The sequence below is a fragment of the Cyprinodon tularosa genome, unplaced genomic scaffold, assembly GCF_016077235.1.
Source record: "Cyprinodon tularosa strain WSP-4 unplaced genomic scaffold, ASM1607723v1 ctg755, whole genome shotgun sequence".
Classification (NCBI taxonomy): domain Eukaryota; kingdom Metazoa; phylum Chordata; class Actinopteri; order Cyprinodontiformes; family Cyprinodontidae; genus Cyprinodon; species Cyprinodon tularosa.
Window position 1 is genome coordinate 260,718 of NW_024039513.1, and position 26,202 is coordinate 286,919.

Sequence of the window (26,202 nt, forward strand, 5' to 3'; positions counted from 1 at the left end):
ATATCCACCTTTGAGGAGATTACTTCAGAAAATATTTCTAAAACACTAAACTATCTACTTAAACTGATATACGTATGCCACTTATACCTTATTGTACAAGAAAGCTGTCTTTTATCAACTAATGCAGCAAAAATACATCTAAACTCACAGGCATCTGGGATACTCTTCATATGGAGACCATGGTTGAGCTTTACTAAACGGTTACCAGGAAAGCAAGCATTCTTCCTAATTAAATAAGCAGTTGTTTTGCAAACTTAGTATTCATTTACTAAGAAAGCATATAAGCTCAAATCACTGAATGGGGTTTAATTTGTTAAATTCTGTGTGTGTATATAACTAAAAAATAAAAATATGACAGTACAAACTTAAACAACTGTGGCTTAAGGTTGTTGCTAAGTTCTTTTTTGAGTTTTTTTTTTATTTCATCTAGGAATTTTGGGATATACAGTTGTGTTTATAAGTAAGAAAAGAACAAATTCAAAGATTGTTTATGTAATACTCATGGGTATCAACCTGCCTAGTAGATGCCTACCAAATCATCAGACTAGTGTAAATGTTATATTTTAAAGAATCTTGTACATGTAGGGAATCTAAATCTAGCCCTGTTGTACACATTATAATTAGACTGATGAGAAATCCAGATCTTGGGATGCAGAGGTAGTAAGGAGGTAGAGCATGCAGCACACAGTTTGGATCCCAACCAAAAGACCTTTGCTGTATGTCTTATTCCTGACTCTTTGATCTATTTCCTTTCTGCTGTTGATTACTAGTAGAGCCACTAAAACTTCTTAAAAATCCAGATCTTTTTCTAGACCAATACCATACTTAACCTGGACTAATGGGACAAATGCATTGTTGTGTTACAAAACAACATTAACTACTTTCTGCTTTCTTTCCAGAGCGCACTGTATCATAGAAATTGTAGAGGTGCTAAAAGTTAAACATACCAGAAAAACAAAAAAATTAGATAACTTATTTAAGCAACTATGTTAACAACCATTTAGAAGCCGAATACATTGTATTTTCTTGAGCTTTTCCAGAGCTTCTCACTTCCCTGTTTCCAAATATAAGATGCATCTAAGTACCTTTCATCATTCTTTGTCCTTTGTCATAACACTTACATTAATTATTCATTTATAATAAAAAAGTCCATTAATGCACCTTCATAGCATGTATTTAATTTTCTGCTTTAAACAAAATAGTTTAACAATTAACTGTTAAATAGCCCAAAGAATTACAATACTTGATAACAGAATAGGCTTCTTCTAGCCAAGAAGATATTCTGGCACCTTAATAAACTTGTGAACGTAAAAAGCATGTTCCCTGCAGACAAGACAAAATTTCTGAAGTTTATAAGATTAGTACAACATGAACATTTTTATAGAAAGTATATCTGTTCTACACTTTCCAAAGATATTTTTGTTAATATTACCAACAATAGATGAAAAATAATCTGACACCTTTTAGTTTCTGATATAAGGTTTCCTTTTGTTCCTCCAAAAAATAAAAAACTTCCTTTTCTGGAGGATATCTCTGGTTAGTTAATATGGATTTATGTTGGCATCAAATTTAAAAGATCTTGTCTAATTATGGAGTTGGCACCATTTCAAAAACATATCCTCACACTTTCTAAAGCTGAATCTTTAAAGCCTGTGCTTTCCGTTTGGTGTCAGCACATGTGAACTTAGCATACCCTGTTGTGTTGAAAAAGCTGTCCCCTGTAATGCAGTCTTGGGTTGATGCTGAAGGAACAAACCAGAAAGCTGAGGTGCAGCTCCCATCGAGTTGCCTCTCAAACCCATAGTCACTGTTTTAAGTAAAAAGAAAAAAAAGGCACAGTAAGTAATTTAACTCCAAAAACTGTAGAATATTACTGGTGTGTGAAAAATTCTTAGACAACATAATGGTGGGTGAGATTGAATGATTTATAAATCACTCAGCAGAGATATTACTGATGGCGTATATAAGATTATAATTATACTCTGTGATCTTACAGATTTTTCACATTTCTTTCATCATGATGAGGGAATCACATGAAGTTTTAATAGGCATACAGTGTTGCATATTGGTGTCAGACATAGTCATTAAAGAAGCTTAGGAGCTGAATGAAATAGTGTACATGATGCTTCACATTACTTGTTAGACCTAAAGAGAGAAAAAGTAGGTCATCTTCAGTTGAAGCAACTCTTCAGGAAAGTAAATGTCAAATTTTCACATAAAATATTTTCAGACACAAGATCTATCTATCTATCTATCTATCTATCTATCTATCTATCTATCTATCTATCTATCTATCTATCTATCTATCTATCTATCTATCTATCTATCTATCTATCAATATCATGTACAGTATGTATGTATCAGTCTGTCTGAGTATCTACCAATTAATCTATATAGAGCTCTGAATTCCAGCACATACGTATCCCTTTAATCTCTTTTCTCCTTGTGTCTTTTTTTGCTTCACACATACTGCCTCTGGAGACTTATGAAGTGTTAAGAATTTGACTTAATGAAGTGAAAAGAGTGTAGCTGCAGAGAGGGAAACTCACCACTCAAAATCTGCCTCTGTGCATGGGCAGGAATCTGACATCTGAGAAATATACTGATCTCTGGCCTTGACACATCGAGCGTTTGCTCTCAGTTTTTGGAAGATTCTCTTCATGCCCATGATGCATATTTCTCCCTGTGATAAATAATGCATCATAAAAATGTCTTATTTTCCCGCATGCTTTATAGCATGTTATTTTCATTGTGTAGATAAATCAAAGTGATTCTTTAAGATTAAGCACAGACTGCTCTTCTGAAGCTTGCATGTTGTAGTAGACTGGCATAGACAGTTCATAGTCCAGCCAGTTGTGTCAGGCATGGGAAATAGAGAGTTCTTTTACAGCTATTTTTATCTTAGCAAAGATACACACACAAAAAAAAAATGCTGGGTTGCATATTCCACTAAGACTTTGGATTTCATGTTGTTGAGAAAGATGCTGGGTAGTTTTAACTGTGACAGTTTGTTGGGTGAGATAAGAAATTACAACCCCTTACAGCCCAGTATTTTGAACAACAAAGGAGGGAAAAGGAAATGTTATGATGGTAAAATCATTCTGTGTTAAAACATGAATGCTTTTTGTAGAGATAAATTATTTGATAATTATTTTTATTTTGGAGTTTAAACCCTAGATCCACCTACAACAACAAAGCACAACATTGTATAGTGTTAAAAATATATACTAGAAATTTTGCTTCTCAAATGCAATCATTTGTCAATATTTTTATTACACATTATAGTCTTGAGGTTTTCTAATCTGATTAGTTCTGATGCAGAAATACATTAAATCTGTTATCCCACTGCTTCTATTTTATATAAGTTGAAACTTGTAGAAATTAGGGAAACTCTTTAAACATTTTTCAAGAATGCATGTCTCTTTTGATGTATTTACACAATGCATGGTGTAACACTGAGCTAAAATTGGTATAAAATAACCTCATTTAGATGCAAACTCTAGGTATTAACTAGTCCAAGGCAATAATCATTGTACTGGCCACAGCGTTGCAGAGGGAAACTAAGAAAGACCATGTGTTGCTGGTACTGGAACCAGTTCCAGTTCTCACTACATTGCTACAGAGCTAACCCATGAGTCAATTATTTCACTGTCATTCCTCAGCCATGCCATGTCACTCATATAGAATTGCCTCATCCAATTTTTTTCAGAAATCTAAGATTCTCCTAAACTGTGGCTCTGATTTCTTGCAAGTAGCAATAATTCTATATTGCATTATCTGCATTATGCATTATGAACAAATAATAATTTTTGAATCAATTTTAATCTAATATATGAGCTGTTTATGATGCACAAAGGTTTCCTACAGAACAAATAAAGTGGCATGCAGTATTTTATTTATCAATTTTATAAAGTGTCTGTGGAGACAGTTTTAATAGGAATGTGGGATGTATAAAAATGTCATAATGGTAAGTTGGTGTACATTACATTACATAACAATGAGGTGATGAATATTAAAACCAGATAACATATTTCTCCTATCTTACCTTCTATTCATTGGCTTCTTGTTAAATCCAGAATAGAATTTAAAATCCTCCTTCTCACATATAAAGTTTTAAATAACCAAGCTCTGACTTATATCAGGGTTCAGATCATTACTTATATTCCTAACAGAGCACTTCACTCTCAATCTGCAGATTTACTAGTGGTTGTTAGAATTTCTAAAAGTAGTACTTTTAAGGCTAGGCTTCAAATGTTCCTTTTTGATAAAGCTTATAGTTAGAGTGGCTCAGGTTATCCTGAGCTACCCCTATACATATGCTGCTATAGGCTTAGACTGCTGGAAGACATAGGGACCATTTTTCATAATTCTGCTTCATTCTATCTTTATTTTCCAGTCTGCAGTATTTGTTAGTCCAATCTCCAACTTTATGCTCTCTCTGGTTTTTCTTATTATAGTAGCTCCATATGTTCTGTTCCTGTGTGGCTATCTGACCATCCCGGAGAGAAATATCAGCTGTGCTGCTGCCATCAAATCTTTGTTTATAAATAGTAGTGCTTGGCCTGTTTTTCAGTGTAGTCCTGTATCTCTTACAATGGCTAATAGTATGTCCCCTCTTTCATCCTCTGACATTGGAGCTGGCTTGGAACTTGTCTGATGGGCTGTGTGTTTCCGGGAAGGAGCCATCTGTAGGGCTGGTTGACAGTAACCTTTTGTATCTCTGCTTCCTTTTGTATGTTTGCTCCTGTCTCCATGAAACCCCAGTCGGCCTCGGCAGATGGCCACTCACACTGAGCCTGGTTCTGCTGGAAGTTTCTTCCTGTCAAAAGGGAGTTTTTATTCTCCACTGTCGCTACAAGCATGCTTGTGTGAGGGATTGTTTTCGAGTAAATGAGTTGATGCAATCAGCTGGTTTTCCTTAGATAGAAAACTTTGAACCAATCTGACTGTATGATCTGGTTGATTTTTTTCTGTGAAATGCCTTCAGACAACATATGTTGTGAATTAGCGCTATATAAATAAACGGAATTGAATCTAAATTGATTGGAGCTAAATGAAGCAGCTGCACAGCGATAGTGGGTGGGTGCACTCTGGGCTTTTATACAAATGCAGGCATGTGTTTGGTGACAGGGAGAGGGTGGTCCTTAGGCAGGTGCAGCTGCCCTCAATGCTGTGATGTGTCGAGTGGTTTCGTACATCTGAACTTTTTTGTGGACCACAGATTTCACACTATTTCCTTAATCCCAACTTTTAGTGCCCTGGGTATAATACTAAAGGTTGTTTTGCAACATGTCTCTCTATACCTCTGAAATGAAAGAACAGTATCTAATGATTATTTGCAAATGGACAATCTGTGGATTATTATTATTTTTTTTATTTACCTGTAAATATGGATATTTGTTTAACTAAATTTAAATTACTTATGGCTAAAGTTATTCCACTTGAGAAGTTCTATACAGAGCATATATATATAAACAGATTTTTTAAATCTTTTCTGCAAAAGGCCTACATTGTTTGTAGAGTTTTGGTGCAATTACAACTCTGAGTGGGTCGTTCTCTAAGCAAATGTTTTAAAGTCAGGGTCCTCGAACTAACAATTATCTAAATAATAAATTGGTATACAATTATAATAATAATTAAATAATCACCATTAATCAGGTTACTTGCTTTTCGGTTGGTGAGGAATTGATTTTGCTCATTTAAGAAATGATTTTGCTTATTTTTAATCTAAAACAAATTTTTATTTTCTAATAACCTTCTTCTGAGATTTACTGTTTGGGAACTCACTTTCATGGTTACAATTAGTATGATTGGTCACCACAAGTACTGACATTGTCTCAGAGAGAACAACGTTTGGGCTGAAAGACCTTCTTGTTGGCAGAGCGCCAACAAATATGGTGGTCTGCAATGCTTTAAAACTCAATCCAGATTAAATTAGGTAATATTTGACCAGAAACCATATGAGTAAAATAATGCACATTGGAGAACTGACCCATGACTTATCAAACGTATGCCATCGTACCAGATTTTTTTATACGTCATGCATACGCTGGCTAAATTGTCAAGCTTTACCGTGGGCTTTACATAATAAAACGTCATATACAACAGCTAAATTTGACCATGTTCAGCACATTTACGGCTGAATATACAATCTGCAATTATATCTACATGTTGTGGTATGATGCTGTGTCAGTAAAAAAAAATGTTCTGCATTATTATCAAAAAACAAAAATCCTCAGAAAATCACATGAGATGATTTATTTAGATAGTCTCATCCTGTTTCGTTTCTTTGAGGCAATCTCATGAGCAACCAAGCTGCCAAAGAAATAGCTGTGTAACTAATTTCTGTGATTTTTGAACATTTTCTGTCAGTTTGCATTCCAAATAATGACTATTTCTGTTCAATGTCCAAACAAACACTAAAGTACATGGCCAACCCCCTCCCTTTCCTGAAAGAAATACACTCAATAAGCCTAGTTTTAATCATTTGTACACATCTTCATCAAAACTTTTAATTTGCTCAGCTGCCAGCTTATTTTATATACAAGGGCAAAGTTAAGCTGTAAACCAATTAGACAGACTTTCCTACCTCATTGTCTAACTGCCATGTGATGTAGTCTACAGATGTACATCGTCTTTCAAATATAGGTCGGAAGTCAATCTTGAGAAGTTGCCATTCAGATCGGTGGCTAAAATGACCAAATATCCTGGAAAAACGTGTCATAAAAACAATGTTAAAAAAAAATAGGTATATGGGGCAGAGGTTAAAACACTTCATTGGTGTAATGGATAATTAGCCTCAGCATTAATTAACATATTGCAAACACACATTCTTCTGATAATTTCTCAAAGTCTTACGTCATTATGAGGATGTCCTCTCCAGGCTCCCCTAGCACCCCATCAACATAGAGCGGCGAGGAGGTGAAGCTATATTTGTCCCAGTTTCTGCCCTCATCAAAACTCAGCCTGAGGGGGAGAGAGACCCACCACAAATAGAGTTTAATTCAGTCAGAAAAGTCTTTGCAGGAAAAGCAATCTCCCTCCTTGTTTTGAAGATCGAGTATGTTCTCTAAAAAGACATTGAACATCCTTGGAGAGTCATACCAAATGTGTCTAATTGGCAGAGGTGTGTGTCGGATGGCCACTAGAGATCCTCCTTGATTCAGGAAAAACACGCTGTACGCTTCCTGAAAAACCTGCACATGCACACACAACCAACTTTATTTTAGCACAACAGTGAACATTTTTCAAGTCTCTGGAAAAGTATACACCAGTGCCAACACAAGAAAAATGCATGCTCTCACCTACACAGCAAGTAGAACCTAAAGCTGTTATTTTTACAGGAGTCTCAATTGTGTGAAAAACGTCAAACAAATACTGGTATATTTTCTGATATGTAGGGTCTTATGCCGGTAGCAACAATATGTATGCAACCTTTGTTTTATTTGTTATCAAAGATCAGCAATGCACAAGGCTGGCTGTCAGACCTCGCATCTCTGTTTCTTTGCAGATGTGGCTGCACCACTGCAAACTAAAATAATAGAAAGGCTGGCTTACATATGCCCAATCATGGCTGTAGTTGCTTATTCTTTATTTAGTTCAAAAAGATGCAAGTTACTTGTAATGAAAACCTGTTCAAGCACAATGTTGAACCCAAACTACTTCTAACATCAGACCTCAGTGGTTGTGAAATGGTAAAAATATGAGAGGAAAACACTATAATATTAATGATTCAGTGCCTGAAATTAGACATGTGAAAAGTAGGGCTGCAACTAACAAGTATTTTGCAAATCGATAAATCTGTTGATTATTTTTTTACGATGAACTGATTAATAATGGGATAGCGAAAAGTTCCTTGAAGAAGATTTTTTACGGAATTAAACCACGTGAAACTAAAACTTTACCACTCAAGGAGTTCTGGATAGAGCATATTGACAGACTAAAACATTTTTTGAATCTTAAATACAGAATGCCTATCTATGTTTTTAAAATGTTTATATAATTACCACTCTAAGTGGGTTGTGCTGTTTTTTCAATAGTCAAGTCTTACATACCGGTATGTATTTTTTCAATAACCAAGTCTTGCATATGTATTTAATTCTCTGAAATTGGAAAAAAGAACTTATCCTTATTTAATGAAGAGACTCTGAAAAGAGCGATAGTCAAAAATTCCAGATCAGATTTAAGTAACCACTTTTACTTGACCAACACATTTTATGCCTCTGTTTTGAGTATTCCAACATAGTTCTCACTGAGTCGTCTGTGTTGTTGTGGGATAGAAAGTAGCAATGCACTCTTAAAGGAAAAGTCCAGTCACATTCAGAATACACACAATACAGCAAGTCCCAGTTCTGTATCTGGTGTTTGTCACAACCCGTAATTATCCATGATGGCGATGACCGGTGCAGTATGCTAAGCATGATGCACGGATTAATGACCTGTTTTTTCTCTGGCCACAAGTTCGATGGTAAATCCTCCCTCTTCAAGTTGGCAATCTAAAGACGAACCTGTGGTGGATCATGAATTGGAAAGGTAAAATAACTAATTTTTTTTTTACTTTTACCTGATGTATTACAACATTCAACTGCAATGCACATGGGCATTGTCAGTTTAACTATAGCTCTTGTGAATTTCAATGGTAAAGTCCTCTCAGAATCTTAAATAATTGTTGTTGATTGCAGAATGTGTCTGGCAGTTCCCATTAATTTTGCTTGTAAAGCGCGGAGAATGGCACTAGGCGTACCGCACCATGACGTCACTCCCGGCAGATATCAGGAGTAAGGTGTTACTATATTTGGGCAAAAATATATGTCCGGACTCAGTGATGGTGACGAAAAATATTGTTTTTATTTTTTTACTGATTAATGCTAAACTCATTAAATCACTGTGAAAGTATTAGTTTTAGGTATAAATAATGACCCATTGGTTATTCCTTGCTGACTGGACTTTTCCTTTGACATTCTTACACCCCTCTTATGTTTTTTTCATGGTTTCCCCTTTTACTTAACTATGTCCATTTTTCTTTGGACTGAACTGTTTTCCTAGTCCTGTTCTTTTTTGTATTTTATAACCCACCACAACCACACACAAAACCTTACCCTAGCCCCCACCCCAAAAACAGAACTCCTCATGGGGGCAGGCTTTTTTTTTCCAGTAGATCCTCAAACTGAAATAGATTTCTGGAATATTGTCCCCACAGGATAACATACCAACAGATACGGCATGATTAAAAAGATCAATAGGTTTTTACCCACTTTCTGCATTTTAGATGTGTTCTAAAATAGCTGAAAGTACCTGACACAATACAGAAGCTTAAGTCAGCCCACAGATAATATAAGCCTTATCCACCCCAGGAGACGGTCACAAGCTGTAACCTGTATAAACCTCAAGAGGCAATACAATTTTTTGCAGAATGAGTAACACATAATGATGTGAAACCAAGCAAAAAAAGGTGCTGAAGCAACAAGAGTCAGTCCAAAAGAACCACATAATCTCTGATATGAGATAAAAATTCCTCAATAGAACCAGATACAGATTACCGCATGTTGAGGAAGGTGAAAAACAGTTCTTGTATATAAATTAAAGAATGAATTTCATCAGACAGAAATAGTGCTGAGCCTCCTGGGCATCAAATCCCCTACACGTCTACACTTTCTTTTAGGGGAAATGATTCTAATAAGCCACGCCCCTTCAAACAAACAATCTCAAAACCATGTTGTGAAAGTGTCTCAGCTCAGCAGGGTTATTTTCATGATGTGCAAGGAATAAGGCGTAACAGGGATTCATGGTTGCATGTTGTTAAACCATAATCTGAAAGGGAAAAGGTCTCATTTGACCAAAGCACTGTTCTGCTTTTGCACGCCTGTTCTGACCCCTGAACAGCTAAAGGCACGCTATAAGGAGGACCTCTGACTTTTTAAACAATGCCCCTTATTCTTGTCAGTCTTAAATTTAGACTGTATTTATGAAGAACTCTTCAAACAATTGTCCAATAGACTAATAATAGATGGAACAATGCTCTGTTTGACATATTTTAATTTGCAATTTTGTTTAAAGCCCTAAAGGTCACTAAAGTACCTACTAATCTTTGACCTGTCTGTTGTTTTTCTTGGTATTTGTGAAACGGATTTTTCTCTAACAAATATCTAACTAGTCTTAGCACTGAAAATATATTTAATCTAAGATTCAAAAAAGACAAATTGATTTGTTCTCCTAAAAAGGTGACTTTAATATAGGAGGCTGAATGAAATTGCAAGGAGTGTTTTTTTTTTTTTTTTTTTTTTTACATTACTCTATCACATGAAATCCTTACATGATTCACTGCAGTCTGTGGTTGTAATATAACTAACTATGGAAAGGCTGAGATACATGGATACTTTTGCAAGTCCCTGTAAGCCATGCCTTTGTATAATTGAGTGATTGATGAACTATAAAGAAAAATAAATCCCACCCAATGCCCAACAGAAGAAATTTACCTCTCTCCAGGTATTCCCAGCATCAGAGGTGATGAAGATACTGACATTTGCATTGCTTAACTCTGGGCCAAGGACACCTGAATAAATAAATTCAACACAAAATCGGCATTGTTAAATAGTCCATTTCAAATGTATTTCCTTAACAGGCATTATGGTTGTAGTCATAGTGTTTCATTATTTCTGTTGAGGTAACACAGAACAAATGTCCCGGAAAAGCACATAGCACCTCTTTTAGTAAAGTGTTGTCATCTTGGAAGGGAAGTACACAAGAGCAGAGCCAAAAACAATCTGACTGGAATTGCTGGAGTAAATCATCAGAGACCAACACTAAAACAGAGAGTAAACAAAACTATGCATGTGCAGATTCGTGTGCAAATCAAATCTCACCTGATGCTATTATAACTCCTGGAGCTGTGTCTTTGCTGACAATGTTTCCTGAGGCGTAAGGGTTCTCTGAGACATGAAGGTGCAGATGCAATGAGCAGTACGGCTGTCAAACAGAAGATATTAATTTAAGGGAGTCAAGAATGTGTAAAAGAGAAAAGTAATTCTGTTAAACAAATTAAAAGAGGTGCTTTATTACAAAAAGTATTCATTTTTAATAAAAATTGGGTGCCTTGTCAATTTTGTAAGAAGCATCTATAGTCTTTGAAGCCAATAATCTTTGAGACATATAGACATATTGCCTGTATTTGCTACCCTACAGATTTCCTTGCTTTTCAAGACTAGATTTGGAAAAAAAAGATCTCTGACATCCACCAGCCTAACGAGCTATCTCTAAGATTTTAAAACCTCAGTGAACCACAATTAAAGCCATTACCCAGACCCAAAAACTAAGCTAAGTTTGACATAACTAATCCAGGAGCTCACAATATAAAGCAGAACAACATCAAAACCACTACAAATTAAATTTCTCTTTCTTGATGTAGTTGTTGATTTAATAAGAAAGAGGCATTGCAAACATGGCATCAATGGACTAGTTTTCGGGATAATATTCTAAGCACTGATGAGATTAAATTTAGACTTTTGTCTAAGGCCCATTACATCTACCTAAAAATAACCAGCGTTTCGGAAAAAAATACCTACACTAATTTATTGTCTGAGTTTACTTTTGAAACTCTATTTGATGAGGCCTAATAAAGCCATGAAGTTGCACTCCAACAGATACTCCTAAGGGAGAATTTTAAATTATCAGTGCTCATCCTGATAAAATAAAGTTAATTAGGACCACTAGCAGCATAATCCTAACATAACATAGTTTTAACAAAATAAAAGTTAAAGCTTTGGAATGAAATAACAAACATCTAAACGTAGAGCTAATGGAAATGTCAAAACAGACACTAAACAAGCTGTTAATGCTAACTCACTGCAGCCTGGCATGATTAAATAATTCTGCAAAGAATTATGAAATAAAATCAAAAGTGATGTGAGAGATTTATTACTAGATGTTACATTGCTTGATGGCGGTTGTGGCAACCAAGCATGGACTTAGTTGGCATTAATTTAATATAGTGCCTGATTGATATGGAAAACATTTGTCCCATATTTGTACATCATATTTGTAAATGTCTTGTTGGATCTATCTAGGTCCTGTGGCAAGAGGCATAAGCTGAAGAAGTCGGTAGGGGGTCAAGTACTCCCACAATACTATTAGCCTCGTGAGACCATCCTGATCTCCAATTTCAAGATTTCACTCGCTAATCAGTCTGGAGACTCTCCGTTGAAGAAAACTTGGAGCCGTTCACCAAACGAACGTCCAGTCAGCGTTGGCTTTGAGGCGGGTTGAGGTGTGATGCAACGAGAAGCGCGACAGTTCAGTCCAAAGAACATGGCGGTTTCAGCCAATAGAACTAGCGTTAGCGTGGCTATCGAGCAAGTTTTATTGGAATTACAGAGTATTTCTTCACTGAAAGAAGAGCAAAACACTGCTCTGGAGGCTTTTCTCAGAGGAAAATATGTTTTTGCTCTTCTCCCGACTGGTTTCGGCAAGAGTAGCCTTGCTTGTGGTTGTGTTTTCGTCGTCGGTCTGTTATTAAATATATCATACGCTTTGTTGATCTGATTGGTTTATTTGGCCTGTCTATCACCAACATAGGCCAATCAGCTAACCAGTATTTTCGCCCCTTCCCAAAATTACTGCAACGGAAGGTTTCCAGATAGATATGCGGAGCAAATCCATCTGGCGGAGTCAGGTTACAATACTATCACCTTGACAAAGATTTACACTAAAGCCAACTGAAGATGCTTTGGTTCCCCAAAGAGACTAAAACTAAAAAAGAACATTGAATAAAGCAAACACGGTGATGAAAACATCTTACCTTAAGAAATATTTTACATAAAACTTTAAAAACATACACCTCTTGCATCTCCTTATTGAAAATTTATTAACTGAAGAAAAGCGATAAAACATATAACTTGTTAAGAAACCTATTGGGTTTCATATCCATTTCAGTTGCCCTGGTTAGGAAAAGTATTCCTCCTCCCTGATGGCAGGAGACAAAACTTTGAGAGGAGCAGATGATTAATGGCTGCCAGCTTGTCCTTTACCTTATTTTCTCTTTTTTCAACATAAAAAATATACATCTTAACAAGCACAGTTTTCTTAAAAAAAAAAAATAAAAAATAAAAATGTTAAGGCAGCATAAGTTAAATGAAAGTTAAAATTTATACTTTTACATGGATTTTAAAGACAGCTGCTGATAGGGATATTCAAGATGGCTAACAAAAAATAGCACACTATAAACCTTATTGATAAATATGGATTAGTCTTTCGTTTTACCTATTAAAAATAAGGATACGGCAAAACAAATCGTAAACCTAACCCTTTTAAACAAAACCTTGAAATTGATGTCATACATATAAAAATCAATCCAAATCCAACCCAATCCAATGAATTCCATATTCCTCTGCCAATATCAGAGTCCGCTGAAATAAGAGAAAAATCTATAGGACATATTTTCTATTGATATTGATCAGGTGTCTGTCATGATATATATAGATATTTTTTATTGTGCAAACCTACCTACAAACATGATTAAAAGGCATAATTTTGAAATAAATACAATCAAAGTGATGCTCAGTAAATCTTTAAAATTTGTTTCAATCATTATGAATTAGATAGGATGTAAGGTAAAGTTAAGCAAATTAACTATATCTAAAGTTGCTAAGTTACACACCTGGAAGATATAGATTAAAAATTGCTTTTTGCCAAGATGTTTGACCCTAGTGGGATGAGACAGGCATTTCAATGAGTAAATTCCTATAAAGAAGTAACAATTCTGAAAATATTTTTTGTATAAAAGTATATTCAAAATCTTTTTTATTAACAACTAAAACTTTGAAAATGAATGTCTTCATTGATGAGGCCCAAATCTTTGAGGTTGGAAGCCCTCCTTGCCATCAATCTTCAGCTTCCTACACAGGCTCTATCAGATTGGATTTGGGACTCTGCCTGCAGTGCTCACATTTATTAATACTTGGATTTAGGAAAAAAAGATACATTTTGAAACATAAGAACAAAGATATTATGAATAATATTACACACTCATTTTCTTCCGCAATTTCTAAAGCTAGCTTGATTCAGTGTGGTGCTGTTGAGAGCAGATAATGAAAATCCAAATAACAGTTTCTCCTGTCAGTGGCCCACTTACTTGCTCACAATAGACCTTGTTTCCCTGGAGATCAGTGGTTGGAGCCTGAAGAAGACGCCAGTCTCTGCCCTTGTTGTATGTGATATAAGTTTTTACTTGGTTCTCAACAACTTTGTTTGACAGGAACACTCCTTTAATCCCAGCAACCTGCATGTATGAGAGGCATGAGGCAGAATGGAGAAAAATAACACAAAGAAATGTATGAAAAAAAAAATATTCAAACTTAAGTAAAGCTAAGGGCCTCGTTTTGCAAGAGAGAGAGATATTTGAGTGATTTTTTTTTTTTGACATGGAGCACTATTTTAGACCATCTGTATGGCTGTGTAAAATCCAAACAACATATGGCAGAGCCTTGGGATGTCTTCTTCTTTGTGCTTGTGTGCAGTGATGCAGACTTAATGTACAACAAACATCAATTGAGCTCACATTTCCTTTAGTGTTTGCCAGATCTTTGTTACCCCGCACCAAAAGAAAGGGGGAAAAAAATCCTAATCACAACTGTGTGGCACGGTCATCTCTCCAACTGGGACATATCTGAGGTGTGTTTACAACAACATGATACTTTCACTGCTGGGTGAAGATGAGGGAAATGTGCAATGATGCTTTCATGTGGAAGTTTCAAGAAGATCTGTCAACACAGGTCATAGTTTAAAGCTGATATTAAAGACTAATTCATTCAGATCCTGATCAAAGTTTAAAAGCAGTTAGTAAATTTGTTGAGGGGACATTCTAATTCACTTTAAAACCCAACTTGTTTAATTCTACCTGCCAATAAAACAAAGTTTTATGCAAACCATATGTTCAGAAAAAATATGCCACGCTCAAAAGTCCACTGGGTGGTTATTTACATGATCATAAATCACTACATGTAAAGAATAGGCAAGAGGTGGTTCACTAATTATGTATAAAATATCCCCCTCTCACAGTAACTATGTAGAAGACAATTTACATTCTAAAAATCAATCAGTTGCCAAGGAATCTCTTAGAAACTTTAATAATTCAGCTCTTAGCAGAAGCTGATTCTTCTATAAGACAGGTAGTCTGATCAGAAAAGTTTAAGTTATTTAATTTTAAGTACATTTTCCACAGAGGAGATAATTGGTTTTGCACTGCCTCCTAAGTTAGATTTTTGTGTGAATAATCATTTGGTCTTGACCTCTCTATGGCTAGCTGGTAACTTCGGCTTCCAGGATCAACTTATTTGTTTTTTATACAAAATATAAATTAAATGTATCTACTGCAAATAATATATTGCTGTGCCTATTCAATTGAACCTCACTTAAAACATTCTGTACAATTTGATGAAGTGTTTCACCATGAATAGAACCTACTAGCATAACCAGTCATGGAACCTCAAAAACAATACTTTAATTAAATATGGAAGCTCAATAACAATGATACAGTCACTTGCAAAATCCAATAACGGCAATGGGAGAAAAACAAACTGATGCTGTAGACTGGTTAAAAACATCATCTGTTCCATTAAATAGAGACAATCAGAGCAGATGTTGAAAAACAAAACAAAAAGGAAGATCTGCTTTTTGATGCATAAAATTGCTTTTAGAACTTCAAGTTAAATTTCCATTGTGTTTTCAGCTTGCATTCTTACTTAATCTTATCATTAGAAACAATAAACAACTCACTGTATATCAAATATATATAAAATTATACCTCAAAACTTCTTGGCAACATAAGAACATAAACACAGGCTTTTGCAAAGAGTATTACATAAAGAAAGTCTTTTTAAATAAAAATCTCTGACCTTGAATATTCCATTGTAGCTTTAATAAAATTGTAATGCTGGGAAGATATTTGGTATTTTTCACACACACAAATGCATATCCACCTTCAAAAACACACACAAGCAGGAGCTGTTGTTCTTGCTGTAATAGGACAAGAGGTGGGGTGGACTAGACAGGTCACTGATCCGTCACAATATAGAAGAACACAGGAACAAAAAAAAAACATGCAGAAACACAAACTTATTCCTAAGAGGAATTTAGAGAACAATTCATCTAATTGACATGCTTTTGCACTGTGGGAAGAAGCTGGAGAACCTGGAGAGAACTCAAGCTTTTAGGGGGAGGAAGTGCAAACTCCATGCAGAAAAACTTAGGCATTCTTGCTGAAAGGCAACAGTTCTACCAACAGCTCTTGCTTATATACCTCCCTGCCCTTAAGCCCTGATGTTGCTTCTCTGCATCAATTAGACACCCCACAATCCTGTGCTGCAGCACTGTCTTGAATGTCCAAGAATTGGCAGAATAATGGTCTCTGTGTACACTCTGTGTACACTGACTTTACACTAAAAATCATTTTAAAGTTTTCAAATTAAAATCTGTGAAATAAAACCCCACAGTCAGAAAACAGCAGCACCCTCACAGCACTGTGGCTGCTTACCTCATAGAGATCAATCATGACATTGTCCTCTGGACCACCGGTGCTCACAACATCCTCCAGCATTAGTGTGAAGAACAGCCCTCTGTAGTCAGACATGTAGAGGTTGTACGAATCATTCTGGTGCCAGTCCTGAATAGCTGCCAGCACCTGGTTTTCGTCCGTGCTGATTATCTGCAGGTCCTAAATATAAGGACTTAATGAGCGAATGTTTTTGCTCTTTTTTTAATGGGTAACACTATTTTTATGCAACTGAAAAGACAGAAAAATGTGAATCTGCATAGCAATGTGCATGTATTGGTCACACAGGGGGAGCAAAAATGTGTTAGTTCTGTAATCATTCATCAGGATTCTGGTGCCATTAGGGTTATGCACTAAAAAATGAACACTGGGTAAAACATTTTATTTTACTGAAATTTATATTAGGTTTAAGTTAGGCATTATTTCTACTTCTATAGAAAATTTTCATAATTTATATAACTGAATGGATGGTCTAGCCATTTATGTACGCATTTTGTAAATCATAGCTCCTTTTAAATTTATGTTTAGTTTTATTTTGTAGACAGAATATATTTAAATTAGTTTGAAACCAAGATCCATCATTTTTGTTTTTTTTAATTGTTGTGATCAATTTCGTAAATTTTAGACCCGCCAATTAATTTAGAAGATTAGGAACACACGTCAGGAACAAATGTTTGGTTTAAGGACAGGGGGTCCTTGTAAATATCTTGTAAAAAGATATTTGTTGACCACTTTTGATCATTTTTTGAAGGCTGTAACAGCAGATTAAGTTAACTTTTGTTTTTCTTTTTAAATTGTAAGATATTTTTAGTTATATTCTGTCTTGTTTTTTTTGAGGAGCAACACCTGTTGCCACCCACATCACTTTTATAAATCTACCAAAACAACTATGAAGGCACTGAGGCTGTATAATTATTTAGACCCTGAGTCTCAAGTAAATGACCCACACTGCTCTGTTTATGTTACTTGGTATATATAGGGCCGCTTGGCGTAAGCAAAAAAGGATAATTCCTTTAGCGTTCAACATTATACTGCATTATTCCTGTTAACTGTAAGTTAACATCTGTTGATACACATACTAGTGAAAATGTGATTGTAAATCTAGTCATGTCAGTGGATAGCTAAATACATTTCCAGAAAATGTTCATGCAAAGAATTGTAGGAAATGTTATACCAATCAAAACACAGCTATGATCTTACCTTAGGGACCGTGTATTTAGGAAGCTTCATTGGGTAAAATGCTTTTCTTTTATATGACACATAATGGACAGCCTGGCCACTGACTGATACCTTCAAGAGAAACACAGCCAAAATGTTTTAGGTAGTAAAGATAAACATTGCATTACAGTAATCGCTGAAAGCTTACCTATAAAATAAGATTAATCCCACCATAAAAACCCAGCATTATCCTCTAATTGTGATGTTGTAAGTTGCGGTAAAGTGCAGTTGTAGCAATAAAAAGCAGTGGTTTTATTTTCGTGCCTTCCCTTGCCAGCATAATGGTTCCTTTTAGTTAATGAAAAACAAGTCTGTACATTAAGATGCAGCTGAACGCACTGATTTCACAGCATTTAATTGTCTTTTAATGAAGCCAGACCTTGCAGTAAAAACCCACCTGGATGAAAACGTACTCATCCTGCACCACCAGGGAGTTTGGGATTATAAATCCTGGGAAAGGCTTGCCCTTGTTTCCATCGGAGCAGTTCTGAAGTTTGCAAGTTATGTACTGTGACCCTGTTGATAAGCAAGAAAATATAGCCAAAAATGCAATAATGCAGGAACAACTCCCTATATTCTAAAATAAATGTTTTGCGTCATTTATAGCCATGGCACTAAGTGACACAAAAAGCATAGGTGTCATATTTCTTAAATGAGACATCATTGTCCATATCCATATGAACGATAATGCACATCATCTTGTGTTCTATGTGAAAAAAGACGCCTTTTCAGATCTTAAATCATACAATAATTCAGCTGTGTGGTTGAAAAGCCTCTCAATCTCCAAAATAAAATCAAGAGCAATGCAAACAGCCAATTAGCAGCAAAGTTATTGTGTGAGTTTAGCTTTAGAAAGAAAGGCCACATTTTAATAAAACCTCTACTCCCTTTGTAGGCTGCTATTAAGCTAGCTCACTGATGCATCACACGTCTTACTGTGCTCTAAACTCCAGTCTATCTCCCACTGATCCGTTTATATGTAATCCCTACTTATTTTCCCTCACTATCATTTACCTTTTATCCACCTCATCTGCTTCATCCACTTTCACAATTTTTTCATCCCTCTCATCTCACTTCTCGCTCTTCCCAATGATTTCCTTGCCTTCTGTTTCACAGTGTTCCTCTTTACTTCCTTATTATTTTTATGTACCCATTTAATCCCACCTATTTAAAACTTTTTACAACAACTATTGACAGAACTTAATTTTTTGCCATTTAGACAACCATACTCTCAGCTGAAGTTTTTAGAACCAAATAGACTAAATTAATTCTCCAGTCAGATGAACCCAATCAGTCAAACCTGTTATTTCAATGTTTTACAAAATTGCAAGTGAACTGATTATATTCTCATGTCTAATTCCCAATTCCCATTCCATTTAATATTTCTAACAAAGGCCATTCATGCTCTTGACGCTCCAACTCAAGGAGTAATACGTTAGCCCAGTCATTTCTAACTCAGACCAAACCCTTACTACCAGCATTGTTTTTTCCTGCCAATAATCATGACACTCCCCTTGGTGCAGCCGGACCTTCTGAACCATCTATTCCATCATCCCCTCTCCTCTTTGATTAAACCAGTGAAATGTTGTTTGGGCTTCGCTCCTGAAATTACTTCAGGTGAGATTTCTGCTGTTTCTGACTCACGTCCAACTGCGACAGTGATCTCAAGGTGAATCATCCCTTGGTCTTTGTCCAAACCCAGCCTGGACCTAAAACATTGAAAAAGACAGACAGAGTCATTTGATTTATTATTATAAATTAATATGATGTGAAAGCACTGTGTTTTAATAGTATTACAGCAGACTAATCCCATTTTATAATACTTTTCATAGAATTATTTTAATGTCACTACAAAAACTGGTGCTGCTAAAGGACATTTTTTCCTGGTTTACTTATTGTTTATGAAATAAAAAAGAAATAATGAAAGTGTGTTGTTAATTTGTATTCAGGCCCTTTAGTGGCTATTTTGTAGAACAAACTTTTGCTTTAATTGCACCTTATAGTATTTTGGGGTATGTCTCTGTCTGCTTCCTACATCTAGAGGCTTAAGGCTTATTCTACTTTGTAAAATACTCCAGGTTTATCAGACTGGACGGAGATTTTTGAAAGTCCTGGTACACATATGAAACTGTTTTTGTTTTTTTAATTCTCGACATCAGGTTAATAGGTAAATATACTAACATCTCAGCCCATATATTGTACCTCTGTAGGCTTAGGTGTATAGTCACATCAGGAAGACATACCCCTGTTTTAGTCTCAATGCTAGCAGCCTCTAACAGGTTTTCTTCTTTTGTTTTTAGATTTATCCATCATCTCATTAATTCTGACCAGCTTCTCTGTTCTTGCTCAAGACAGCATCCAAAAAGCATGAAGCAGCCACCGCCATGTGTCGCAATGGGGATGATGTGTTAGGCAGCAGACTCAAACTCAAATCCTTTAGGGTTGTGTCCTGTAACTTTTGAGCCGCTTCCCTACGCACTTGAACTAAATAACAATACTCGTTCTCAATCAGCAGCAAAGCTCTACAGAGCTCTGCTACTAAGCTAATATTAGAACTAGTTGCATTGAAGCAGGGATGCATCTAAAAGATGCAGGACACCAGTCCTTAAGGACAGGATTTAGAGACCACTGGTTTGCTGTTATCTGGAGTGTTAGTTGTGAATTTTATTCAGGGGTATCAAAGTAAATGGAGATGAAAACAAACATGGCAACAGCCTTCAGATGTTTCATTGTAAAAGTAATTACTGTTATCCTCAACTTGACAACTAGGTAGTAAATCTTGGTGTACCAGATAAACAGACTAAATAAATGGAACGTTGTGCTTGTAAATTGAAAATGTTGTACAGGCTTCCATAATTTTTCACAATGCTGTTTTATCATTATTAATATTATTAAAGTTATCAAACTTAACATAACAGTAATATTAAATTACGAGTTCCTGCTTAGAATGAGTTCTATTGATAACCCAGAGCAGAAGCAGCATGTGTCTGGTTTTCTGGACAAACAAAAGAGCCTCATGAAATGGGGCTATGGCCCATCTACATATTTTAATGGGGCGAGGATGTTGTCAAATTAGCTACAAGTTAAACAAATAATATCAGAGTAAATTGTGAATTACTGCCTGATGTCAGCAGTGTAAGCACCAACAGTTTATGGCAGGCAAGGGCTGCCATCTGCAGTGGATCACATAACAGCATGGACTCCCTTGTCAGAAGCAACTGTAGGGTGGACCAGAATACTGATGTGTGTATTTATTTATAATTTAATTAAGTCGCCCAGAAGAGGCAGTTTACATTAAACTGTAAACACTCTTAATTCTCAAAAGGACAAATGTGCAATTATTAAATACACATTATCAAATCAGTAGTCTCCTCGAAAAGTGAGTTTGTCTGTAGATGTAAACTCAACCAGCATAAGAGAAATATGCAGGATAAAATACAGTATGTGCAAGAGACTGAAATTCTTCTGACTTTCAAGTACCTAATTTATCCAGTGGAAGTTCTGATCATCAGCTTGTAATAACCTCCTCTGTGCAGAATGTCTATTTTATAACTGAAATTGTGAAAATGTCAGCAGGGCAAAACACTTCATCATCTTTGTTTTTGTTGTAAGAAACTCGTAAAATGGTGAAGCAGGGTGGAAATTATGACAAAACAAAGATTCTTTTCATGGTTATGAATTACAGAAGACAGCGGCGCTCTTTACTGTTCCCTTAGGACCTATAATACAACAGGCTGATGTAAAGACAGTGACTTGAAGGACATTTAACCTGCACTGCTCTTTTTTGTGAGATTTACTTAGCCATTTCATTCCCCTTGAACTACAGAGTCTTCGCTGCAGCCGTTAAGCACCGAGCAGCGGAAGTGACCACTTGTTGTATTAATAGCAACTGTTGTGACAGAAGATGGGTTTCTCTTATATTCCATACTGTGTCTGAACTATAATATAAAAGGCTCCTATCCTGCTTCCCTCAGCACTTTGTAATTGCCTCACAGCTCCATCTCTTTTAATGGACTTTCTGTCAAATACTTCATCCAATTCTATCAGTGAACAGGAGCCTGCACTCTTAAATAAAGCCCCACAATGCTAAAGCATTCTCCAATAAGTAACACCACTAGTGTCTTGTAACAAGTGTGTGCCAGTGTTTCAGCATGTTTTAGTAGCAGGGTACTTGTTGTTCGTGTTTGATTATTGGATGAGGTAGTAACAATAATTTTTGTTTCTTATGTGTGTTTGAATTATCTCATTTAATTGAGGTCATAATAAATTGTATAGATGATGAGAGATGTGTTTTGATATGGGAGCATGACTTCCCATTCAGGATACCCTGAGCTGCACCCAGTCAGGGGGCAGCACAAGCAACAAGTGGATAGACAGTGCAAGTATTTAGTGAATAAATTGCCTTGTGTTTTTTTTTTTTTTTTTGCTCTCACACAGATTTCTGTATTAGGCCCCATTTTGCACACATACAATTTTCCATTTGCACACAAAAGTAAGGTAAAAGAAAAATAATTGGACCCCCTTTGTTTGTTTTTTTTTTTTCTGGGGTGTTCATTTTATTTTACAGGTAATGTACCTTTGGAGTTAAAAATTCAAGAAAACCATGCTGGTATATTACTTTTGCTATGACTGCAGTTTAGGATCCTACTTAAACATTACTGTTTAGTTTGTCTGCTTTATGTTCTTGCCTTGTTTAAGCAATTGTGATTATTATTCTTACTACTATAATTTTTTTTAAATATGTGCTGTTGTATGTGTTTATTTGGCTCTTGATTACTTAGTTGTGTCTAGACAAGGAGTTTCCCTTTTATTTTATTTTATTCTATTCTATTCCATAATATTCAAGGATTCAGCTCAGTTGTTTTCCTCAATCTAAGGTCACTTCTAGTTGTTTGCTTTGTTTTGCATCTCAGACACTGAAAACTCATCTGTTGGATTCCCTTGAGTTGAGAGCCAAATTTAATTTTGTAATCCTTAGATTTTTGTCTTTAAAATATGTGAAACAGAACATTATAAAAAAATCTGTATAGCCAGTAACGATAAACCCCACTAATAAGCCTGCCAAATATTTTAGGCCACTCTTACTGTAAGCATAACATTAAAATCTTCAGAAATTACTTTTAAAAACCTGCAGCTGCATTACCAGTCACAATTTAAAACAATATACTTTTATAGAGATTTAAAACAAAAGAAACCATTTTATGTTTTGATATGATTTGATATGTTGCATGCAGTTGATATATTGCAACAATATGTAAACAATATTTCATGTAAAGTCTGCTTTGTGCTCATGAAATATTCATCTTTATGAGAAAACATAAATAATAAAATAATGACACCTAAATTATTTATTAGTAAATTTTAATTCCCATTGCTTTAGTATGAAAGTAAACAAGTTAATAGGGTGAAAGATGTATTTATATAACTAAATAAGGCTAATTTAAGACTTTATTTGGCTGAAAACATGTTGACCATATTGTTTTCCTGCAACTAAAATTTGCAAGGAATGCTAGAAATACTAACTATTTCAATGACAGTTTCCAAAAAAAAAACTGCTTTGTTTTACATTTAGGCGACAACAGATTAACTCACCAATAGAATCTGTTGGGAACAACGTTGTTGTGAACAAGCTGCCATTTCCTTCCAAACTCAACAGAGACGTAGAGCTGAAAAAAAAAAATCAGAGAGCGTTAGACAATGAAATGACATGAAATACAGTATCAGAACATCTGAATTGGATATATGCCAAAATGCATTAAGATTAAAATTATGTGTTTTTTGAACAGAAGAAAAACTTTTAGTTCCAGTAAAAGTTAAGTTATGTTTCAATGCCAGGCTTTCAGAGAAAAAGCTAAAAAGATAATAGAGATTATTTATTCTTACTGCTAGATACAAGACTTGTTCACATTGCTTGTGAGCGAACTACAATCTAAAAGACTCTTCAGAATCTCTCAGTTAACTGACATTGCAGTTTGTTTTCACATAACAACCTTATTGGTGCTCAAGAACATTAAAGATCTTTCATCTTGCCTCAGTGATTGAGCAGCACGCATCGTGAGCTCTCAGCTTTAGAGGGATCAGGCGCTTCATTCCTACCCACCTCAGAACTCGCAACTTTGAGACAACATGACAGACGATCAATAAATATGAAATGAAACCGAGCTGACGTTCATTTAGTTCCTTTTTGGCAGGAAGAAGAGAAAGAAAACAATAAAATACAGCTTTACAAAGACATAAAGAATAGCCTGAAGGCAAACTTCTCCTAAGTGTCTTCATTTTGACCCACTGATCACTCTCTGCAAGGCTTTTCATCTTCCCTACTTCGCCATTTATCTCATTTCTCAGACCTTGTCTGTTCCTCTCCCTGACAATCAAGTAGTTCTGTGATAGCAAGCTGAGGAGGACAGAGTTTGATGTCCCTGCTGCTGAGTGGAGCAGACAGCAGGGGTTCTTTCACACAATAATGGAGGCTGTGTGCAATGGAAGATATGTGTGTGGTTTCAGGATTTCTTTTTTCAGAGATGTTTTACTTGTTAACTTTCTCTCATGCTGTCCAGAACATCAAAGACCTTATGGCTTGTTTTAGGATGGAGTTAGTCTGCTGTTTTTGCAACTGCAGCTTTGTTCTAGGAGCTGACAGAGTACCTTGCAAACAAATCCATATTCTTTTAAATCCTGCAATACAATAAAAATGTATATTACTGGTGTAATTGTATGTGAAAGACCAGTTCATATTAGTGTATAATTGTTAAGTGGCACCTTTTTGAGCATCCATGACATTATTTGATCATTAGCATCTTGTGCACTGTTGTCTACTCCCAGTCTAATTACTTACTGACTCTAAGTGGCATTTTTCTTCCCTTTAACAAGAATGTATTATTTTGTGTATGTCTGTCACATATGATCCCAATAAATAAAAAAAAAATAATTCAATTTTTTTCTCTACCTGCATCTAATGTAAAGTGCAGATAAGTTCCCAGAGTTTAAATATGTTGTTTTTTTCTGTCACCTTGTAGTTACCATGTTGAAATAGAGAACTAAAACGAGGCTATATCTCTCAGAGTAATACATAAGCGGCCCAATCTCTTCAGTATTCCCCTGTGTGTTTTTCACAAGGATGTTTTTCTTACACATTTTCAGATTCGGTTCTGGTTCATTCATGCCAAATGTTATTAGACACCTACACATTACCTTTTGGTCATGGCTGTAAGCCAGGATCCAGTCCTCTTGCTCTGGGTGGAATAGCAGGCTGAGGATATCAAAGCCTAAGCTGTATTTCTGATAGGACGCCCCCTCGTCAAGGCTAATGAGCAGACTGCTCTCAACCTCTGGGTCAGTTAGTAACATGATCTGAGACAGGAAAGAAGTTGGGTAATTCAGCAGCCCATTATACAACATTTTTTTCCACAGGGAATATGTGTCCCTGTTTATTCTACTGCTTAGATAGATGCATAGAGCCTGGTCGTGTATTAACACTGTGATGTGCAAAAGGGACTTCTTGTAAAGGCATTTGGTTTTTTTCAGGATTTTGCTGTAGCACACTGTAAAACACACAGTAACTCACCTTTCTTTTGTTGTTTGGACTCACATACAGGTAGCTCAATATGCTCTTGGTCCCGACTTTCTCATTAAGTTTTTCATACGTGGTCCCATAATCAGTTGACCTAAAATTGAATTACAGGTCAAAGTAAATAGGGTTTGAGTGGTGGCTAGGCGAGAACGGCGCTTCTAATAGTTATGATGCTGATGGGATCATTAGTTCTTTAGGGAAGCAGAAAATTACAACAACAAACATCCTGAGGGCAATTTGCTGAACGAAGCAGGACTTTGTTTACTTCTCAGCATGAACTAGAATATCCTATGTGTCATGCATGGGGGAAAAGCTGATATTAAGGTATTATTGCAATACATTTTGCTTTGTAAATCACTTCAAGAATCAAAGAGCAAATTTACTTACAAGCAAAATATGAATGTTTTTATTTATGTAATGTTAAACCTATAAATCATTTATTGCAGGGGATTTTCTTCTGAGACAAGCTGCATATATTCTGTAGGCTATCTTACAGGATTATTCTCTATGATTTGTACATATAATATTTTTGTTTGTTAAGCATTTAATAAATGCAGCAATTACTTCCTAATGCTGGTATGTAAATATAGTCCCACATTTGACAGATTTGAACATAGGTTAACAAAATACATTCAGAACAAATCAACAAATCAAAACAAAACAAAAATCAACCACAACACAATTTTTCGCTTCATAAAATTTAGTTTAATTTAATTCTAAATTGTGTTTTCTTATAGAATTCTTTTGTATTTTTTGCCACTGTCCTATCATACCTATCTCCTTACCTGTCCTTATTGTGTTATGAGTGCACTGCCCTCAACCTCTAGATCAGTTAGTAACCTGATCAAATTACTCTCAAAATAAGACACTA

The 26,202-nt window shown here is 35.6% G+C and overlaps 1 protein-coding gene across 1 annotated transcript in view; it reads right to left on the reverse strand.

Annotated features, from left to right (window-relative positions):
* Nucleotides 1-26,202, reverse strand: part of LOC119773275 (VPS10 domain-containing receptor SorCS1-like) — an 80,319-nt gene that overhangs the window by 28,075 nt on the left and 26,042 nt on the right. The window contains exons 3-17 of the mRNA XM_038270210.1: nucleotides 25,326-25,425; nucleotides 24,953-25,111; nucleotides 23,354-23,427; nucleotides 19,406-19,470; nucleotides 18,159-18,277; nucleotides 17,744-17,833; nucleotides 16,526-16,705; nucleotides 14,126-14,272; nucleotides 10,863-10,965; nucleotides 10,476-10,552; nucleotides 7,105-7,196; nucleotides 6,859-6,966; nucleotides 6,590-6,707; nucleotides 2,550-2,683; nucleotides 1,694-1,807 (exon numbers count right to left, since the gene is read on the reverse strand). Coding sequence (XP_038126138.1) covers nucleotides 1,694-1,807; nucleotides 2,550-2,683; nucleotides 6,590-6,707; nucleotides 6,859-6,966; nucleotides 7,105-7,196; nucleotides 10,476-10,552; nucleotides 10,863-10,965; nucleotides 14,126-14,272; nucleotides 16,526-16,705; nucleotides 17,744-17,833; nucleotides 18,159-18,277; nucleotides 19,406-19,470; nucleotides 23,354-23,427; nucleotides 24,953-25,111; nucleotides 25,326-25,425 — 1,680 coding nt within the window. The remainder of the gene's footprint in view (nucleotides 1-1,693; nucleotides 1,808-2,549; nucleotides 2,684-6,589; nucleotides 6,708-6,858; nucleotides 6,967-7,104; nucleotides 7,197-10,475; nucleotides 10,553-10,862; nucleotides 10,966-14,125; nucleotides 14,273-16,525; nucleotides 16,706-17,743; nucleotides 17,834-18,158; nucleotides 18,278-19,405; nucleotides 19,471-23,353; nucleotides 23,428-24,952; nucleotides 25,112-25,325; nucleotides 25,426-26,202) is intronic.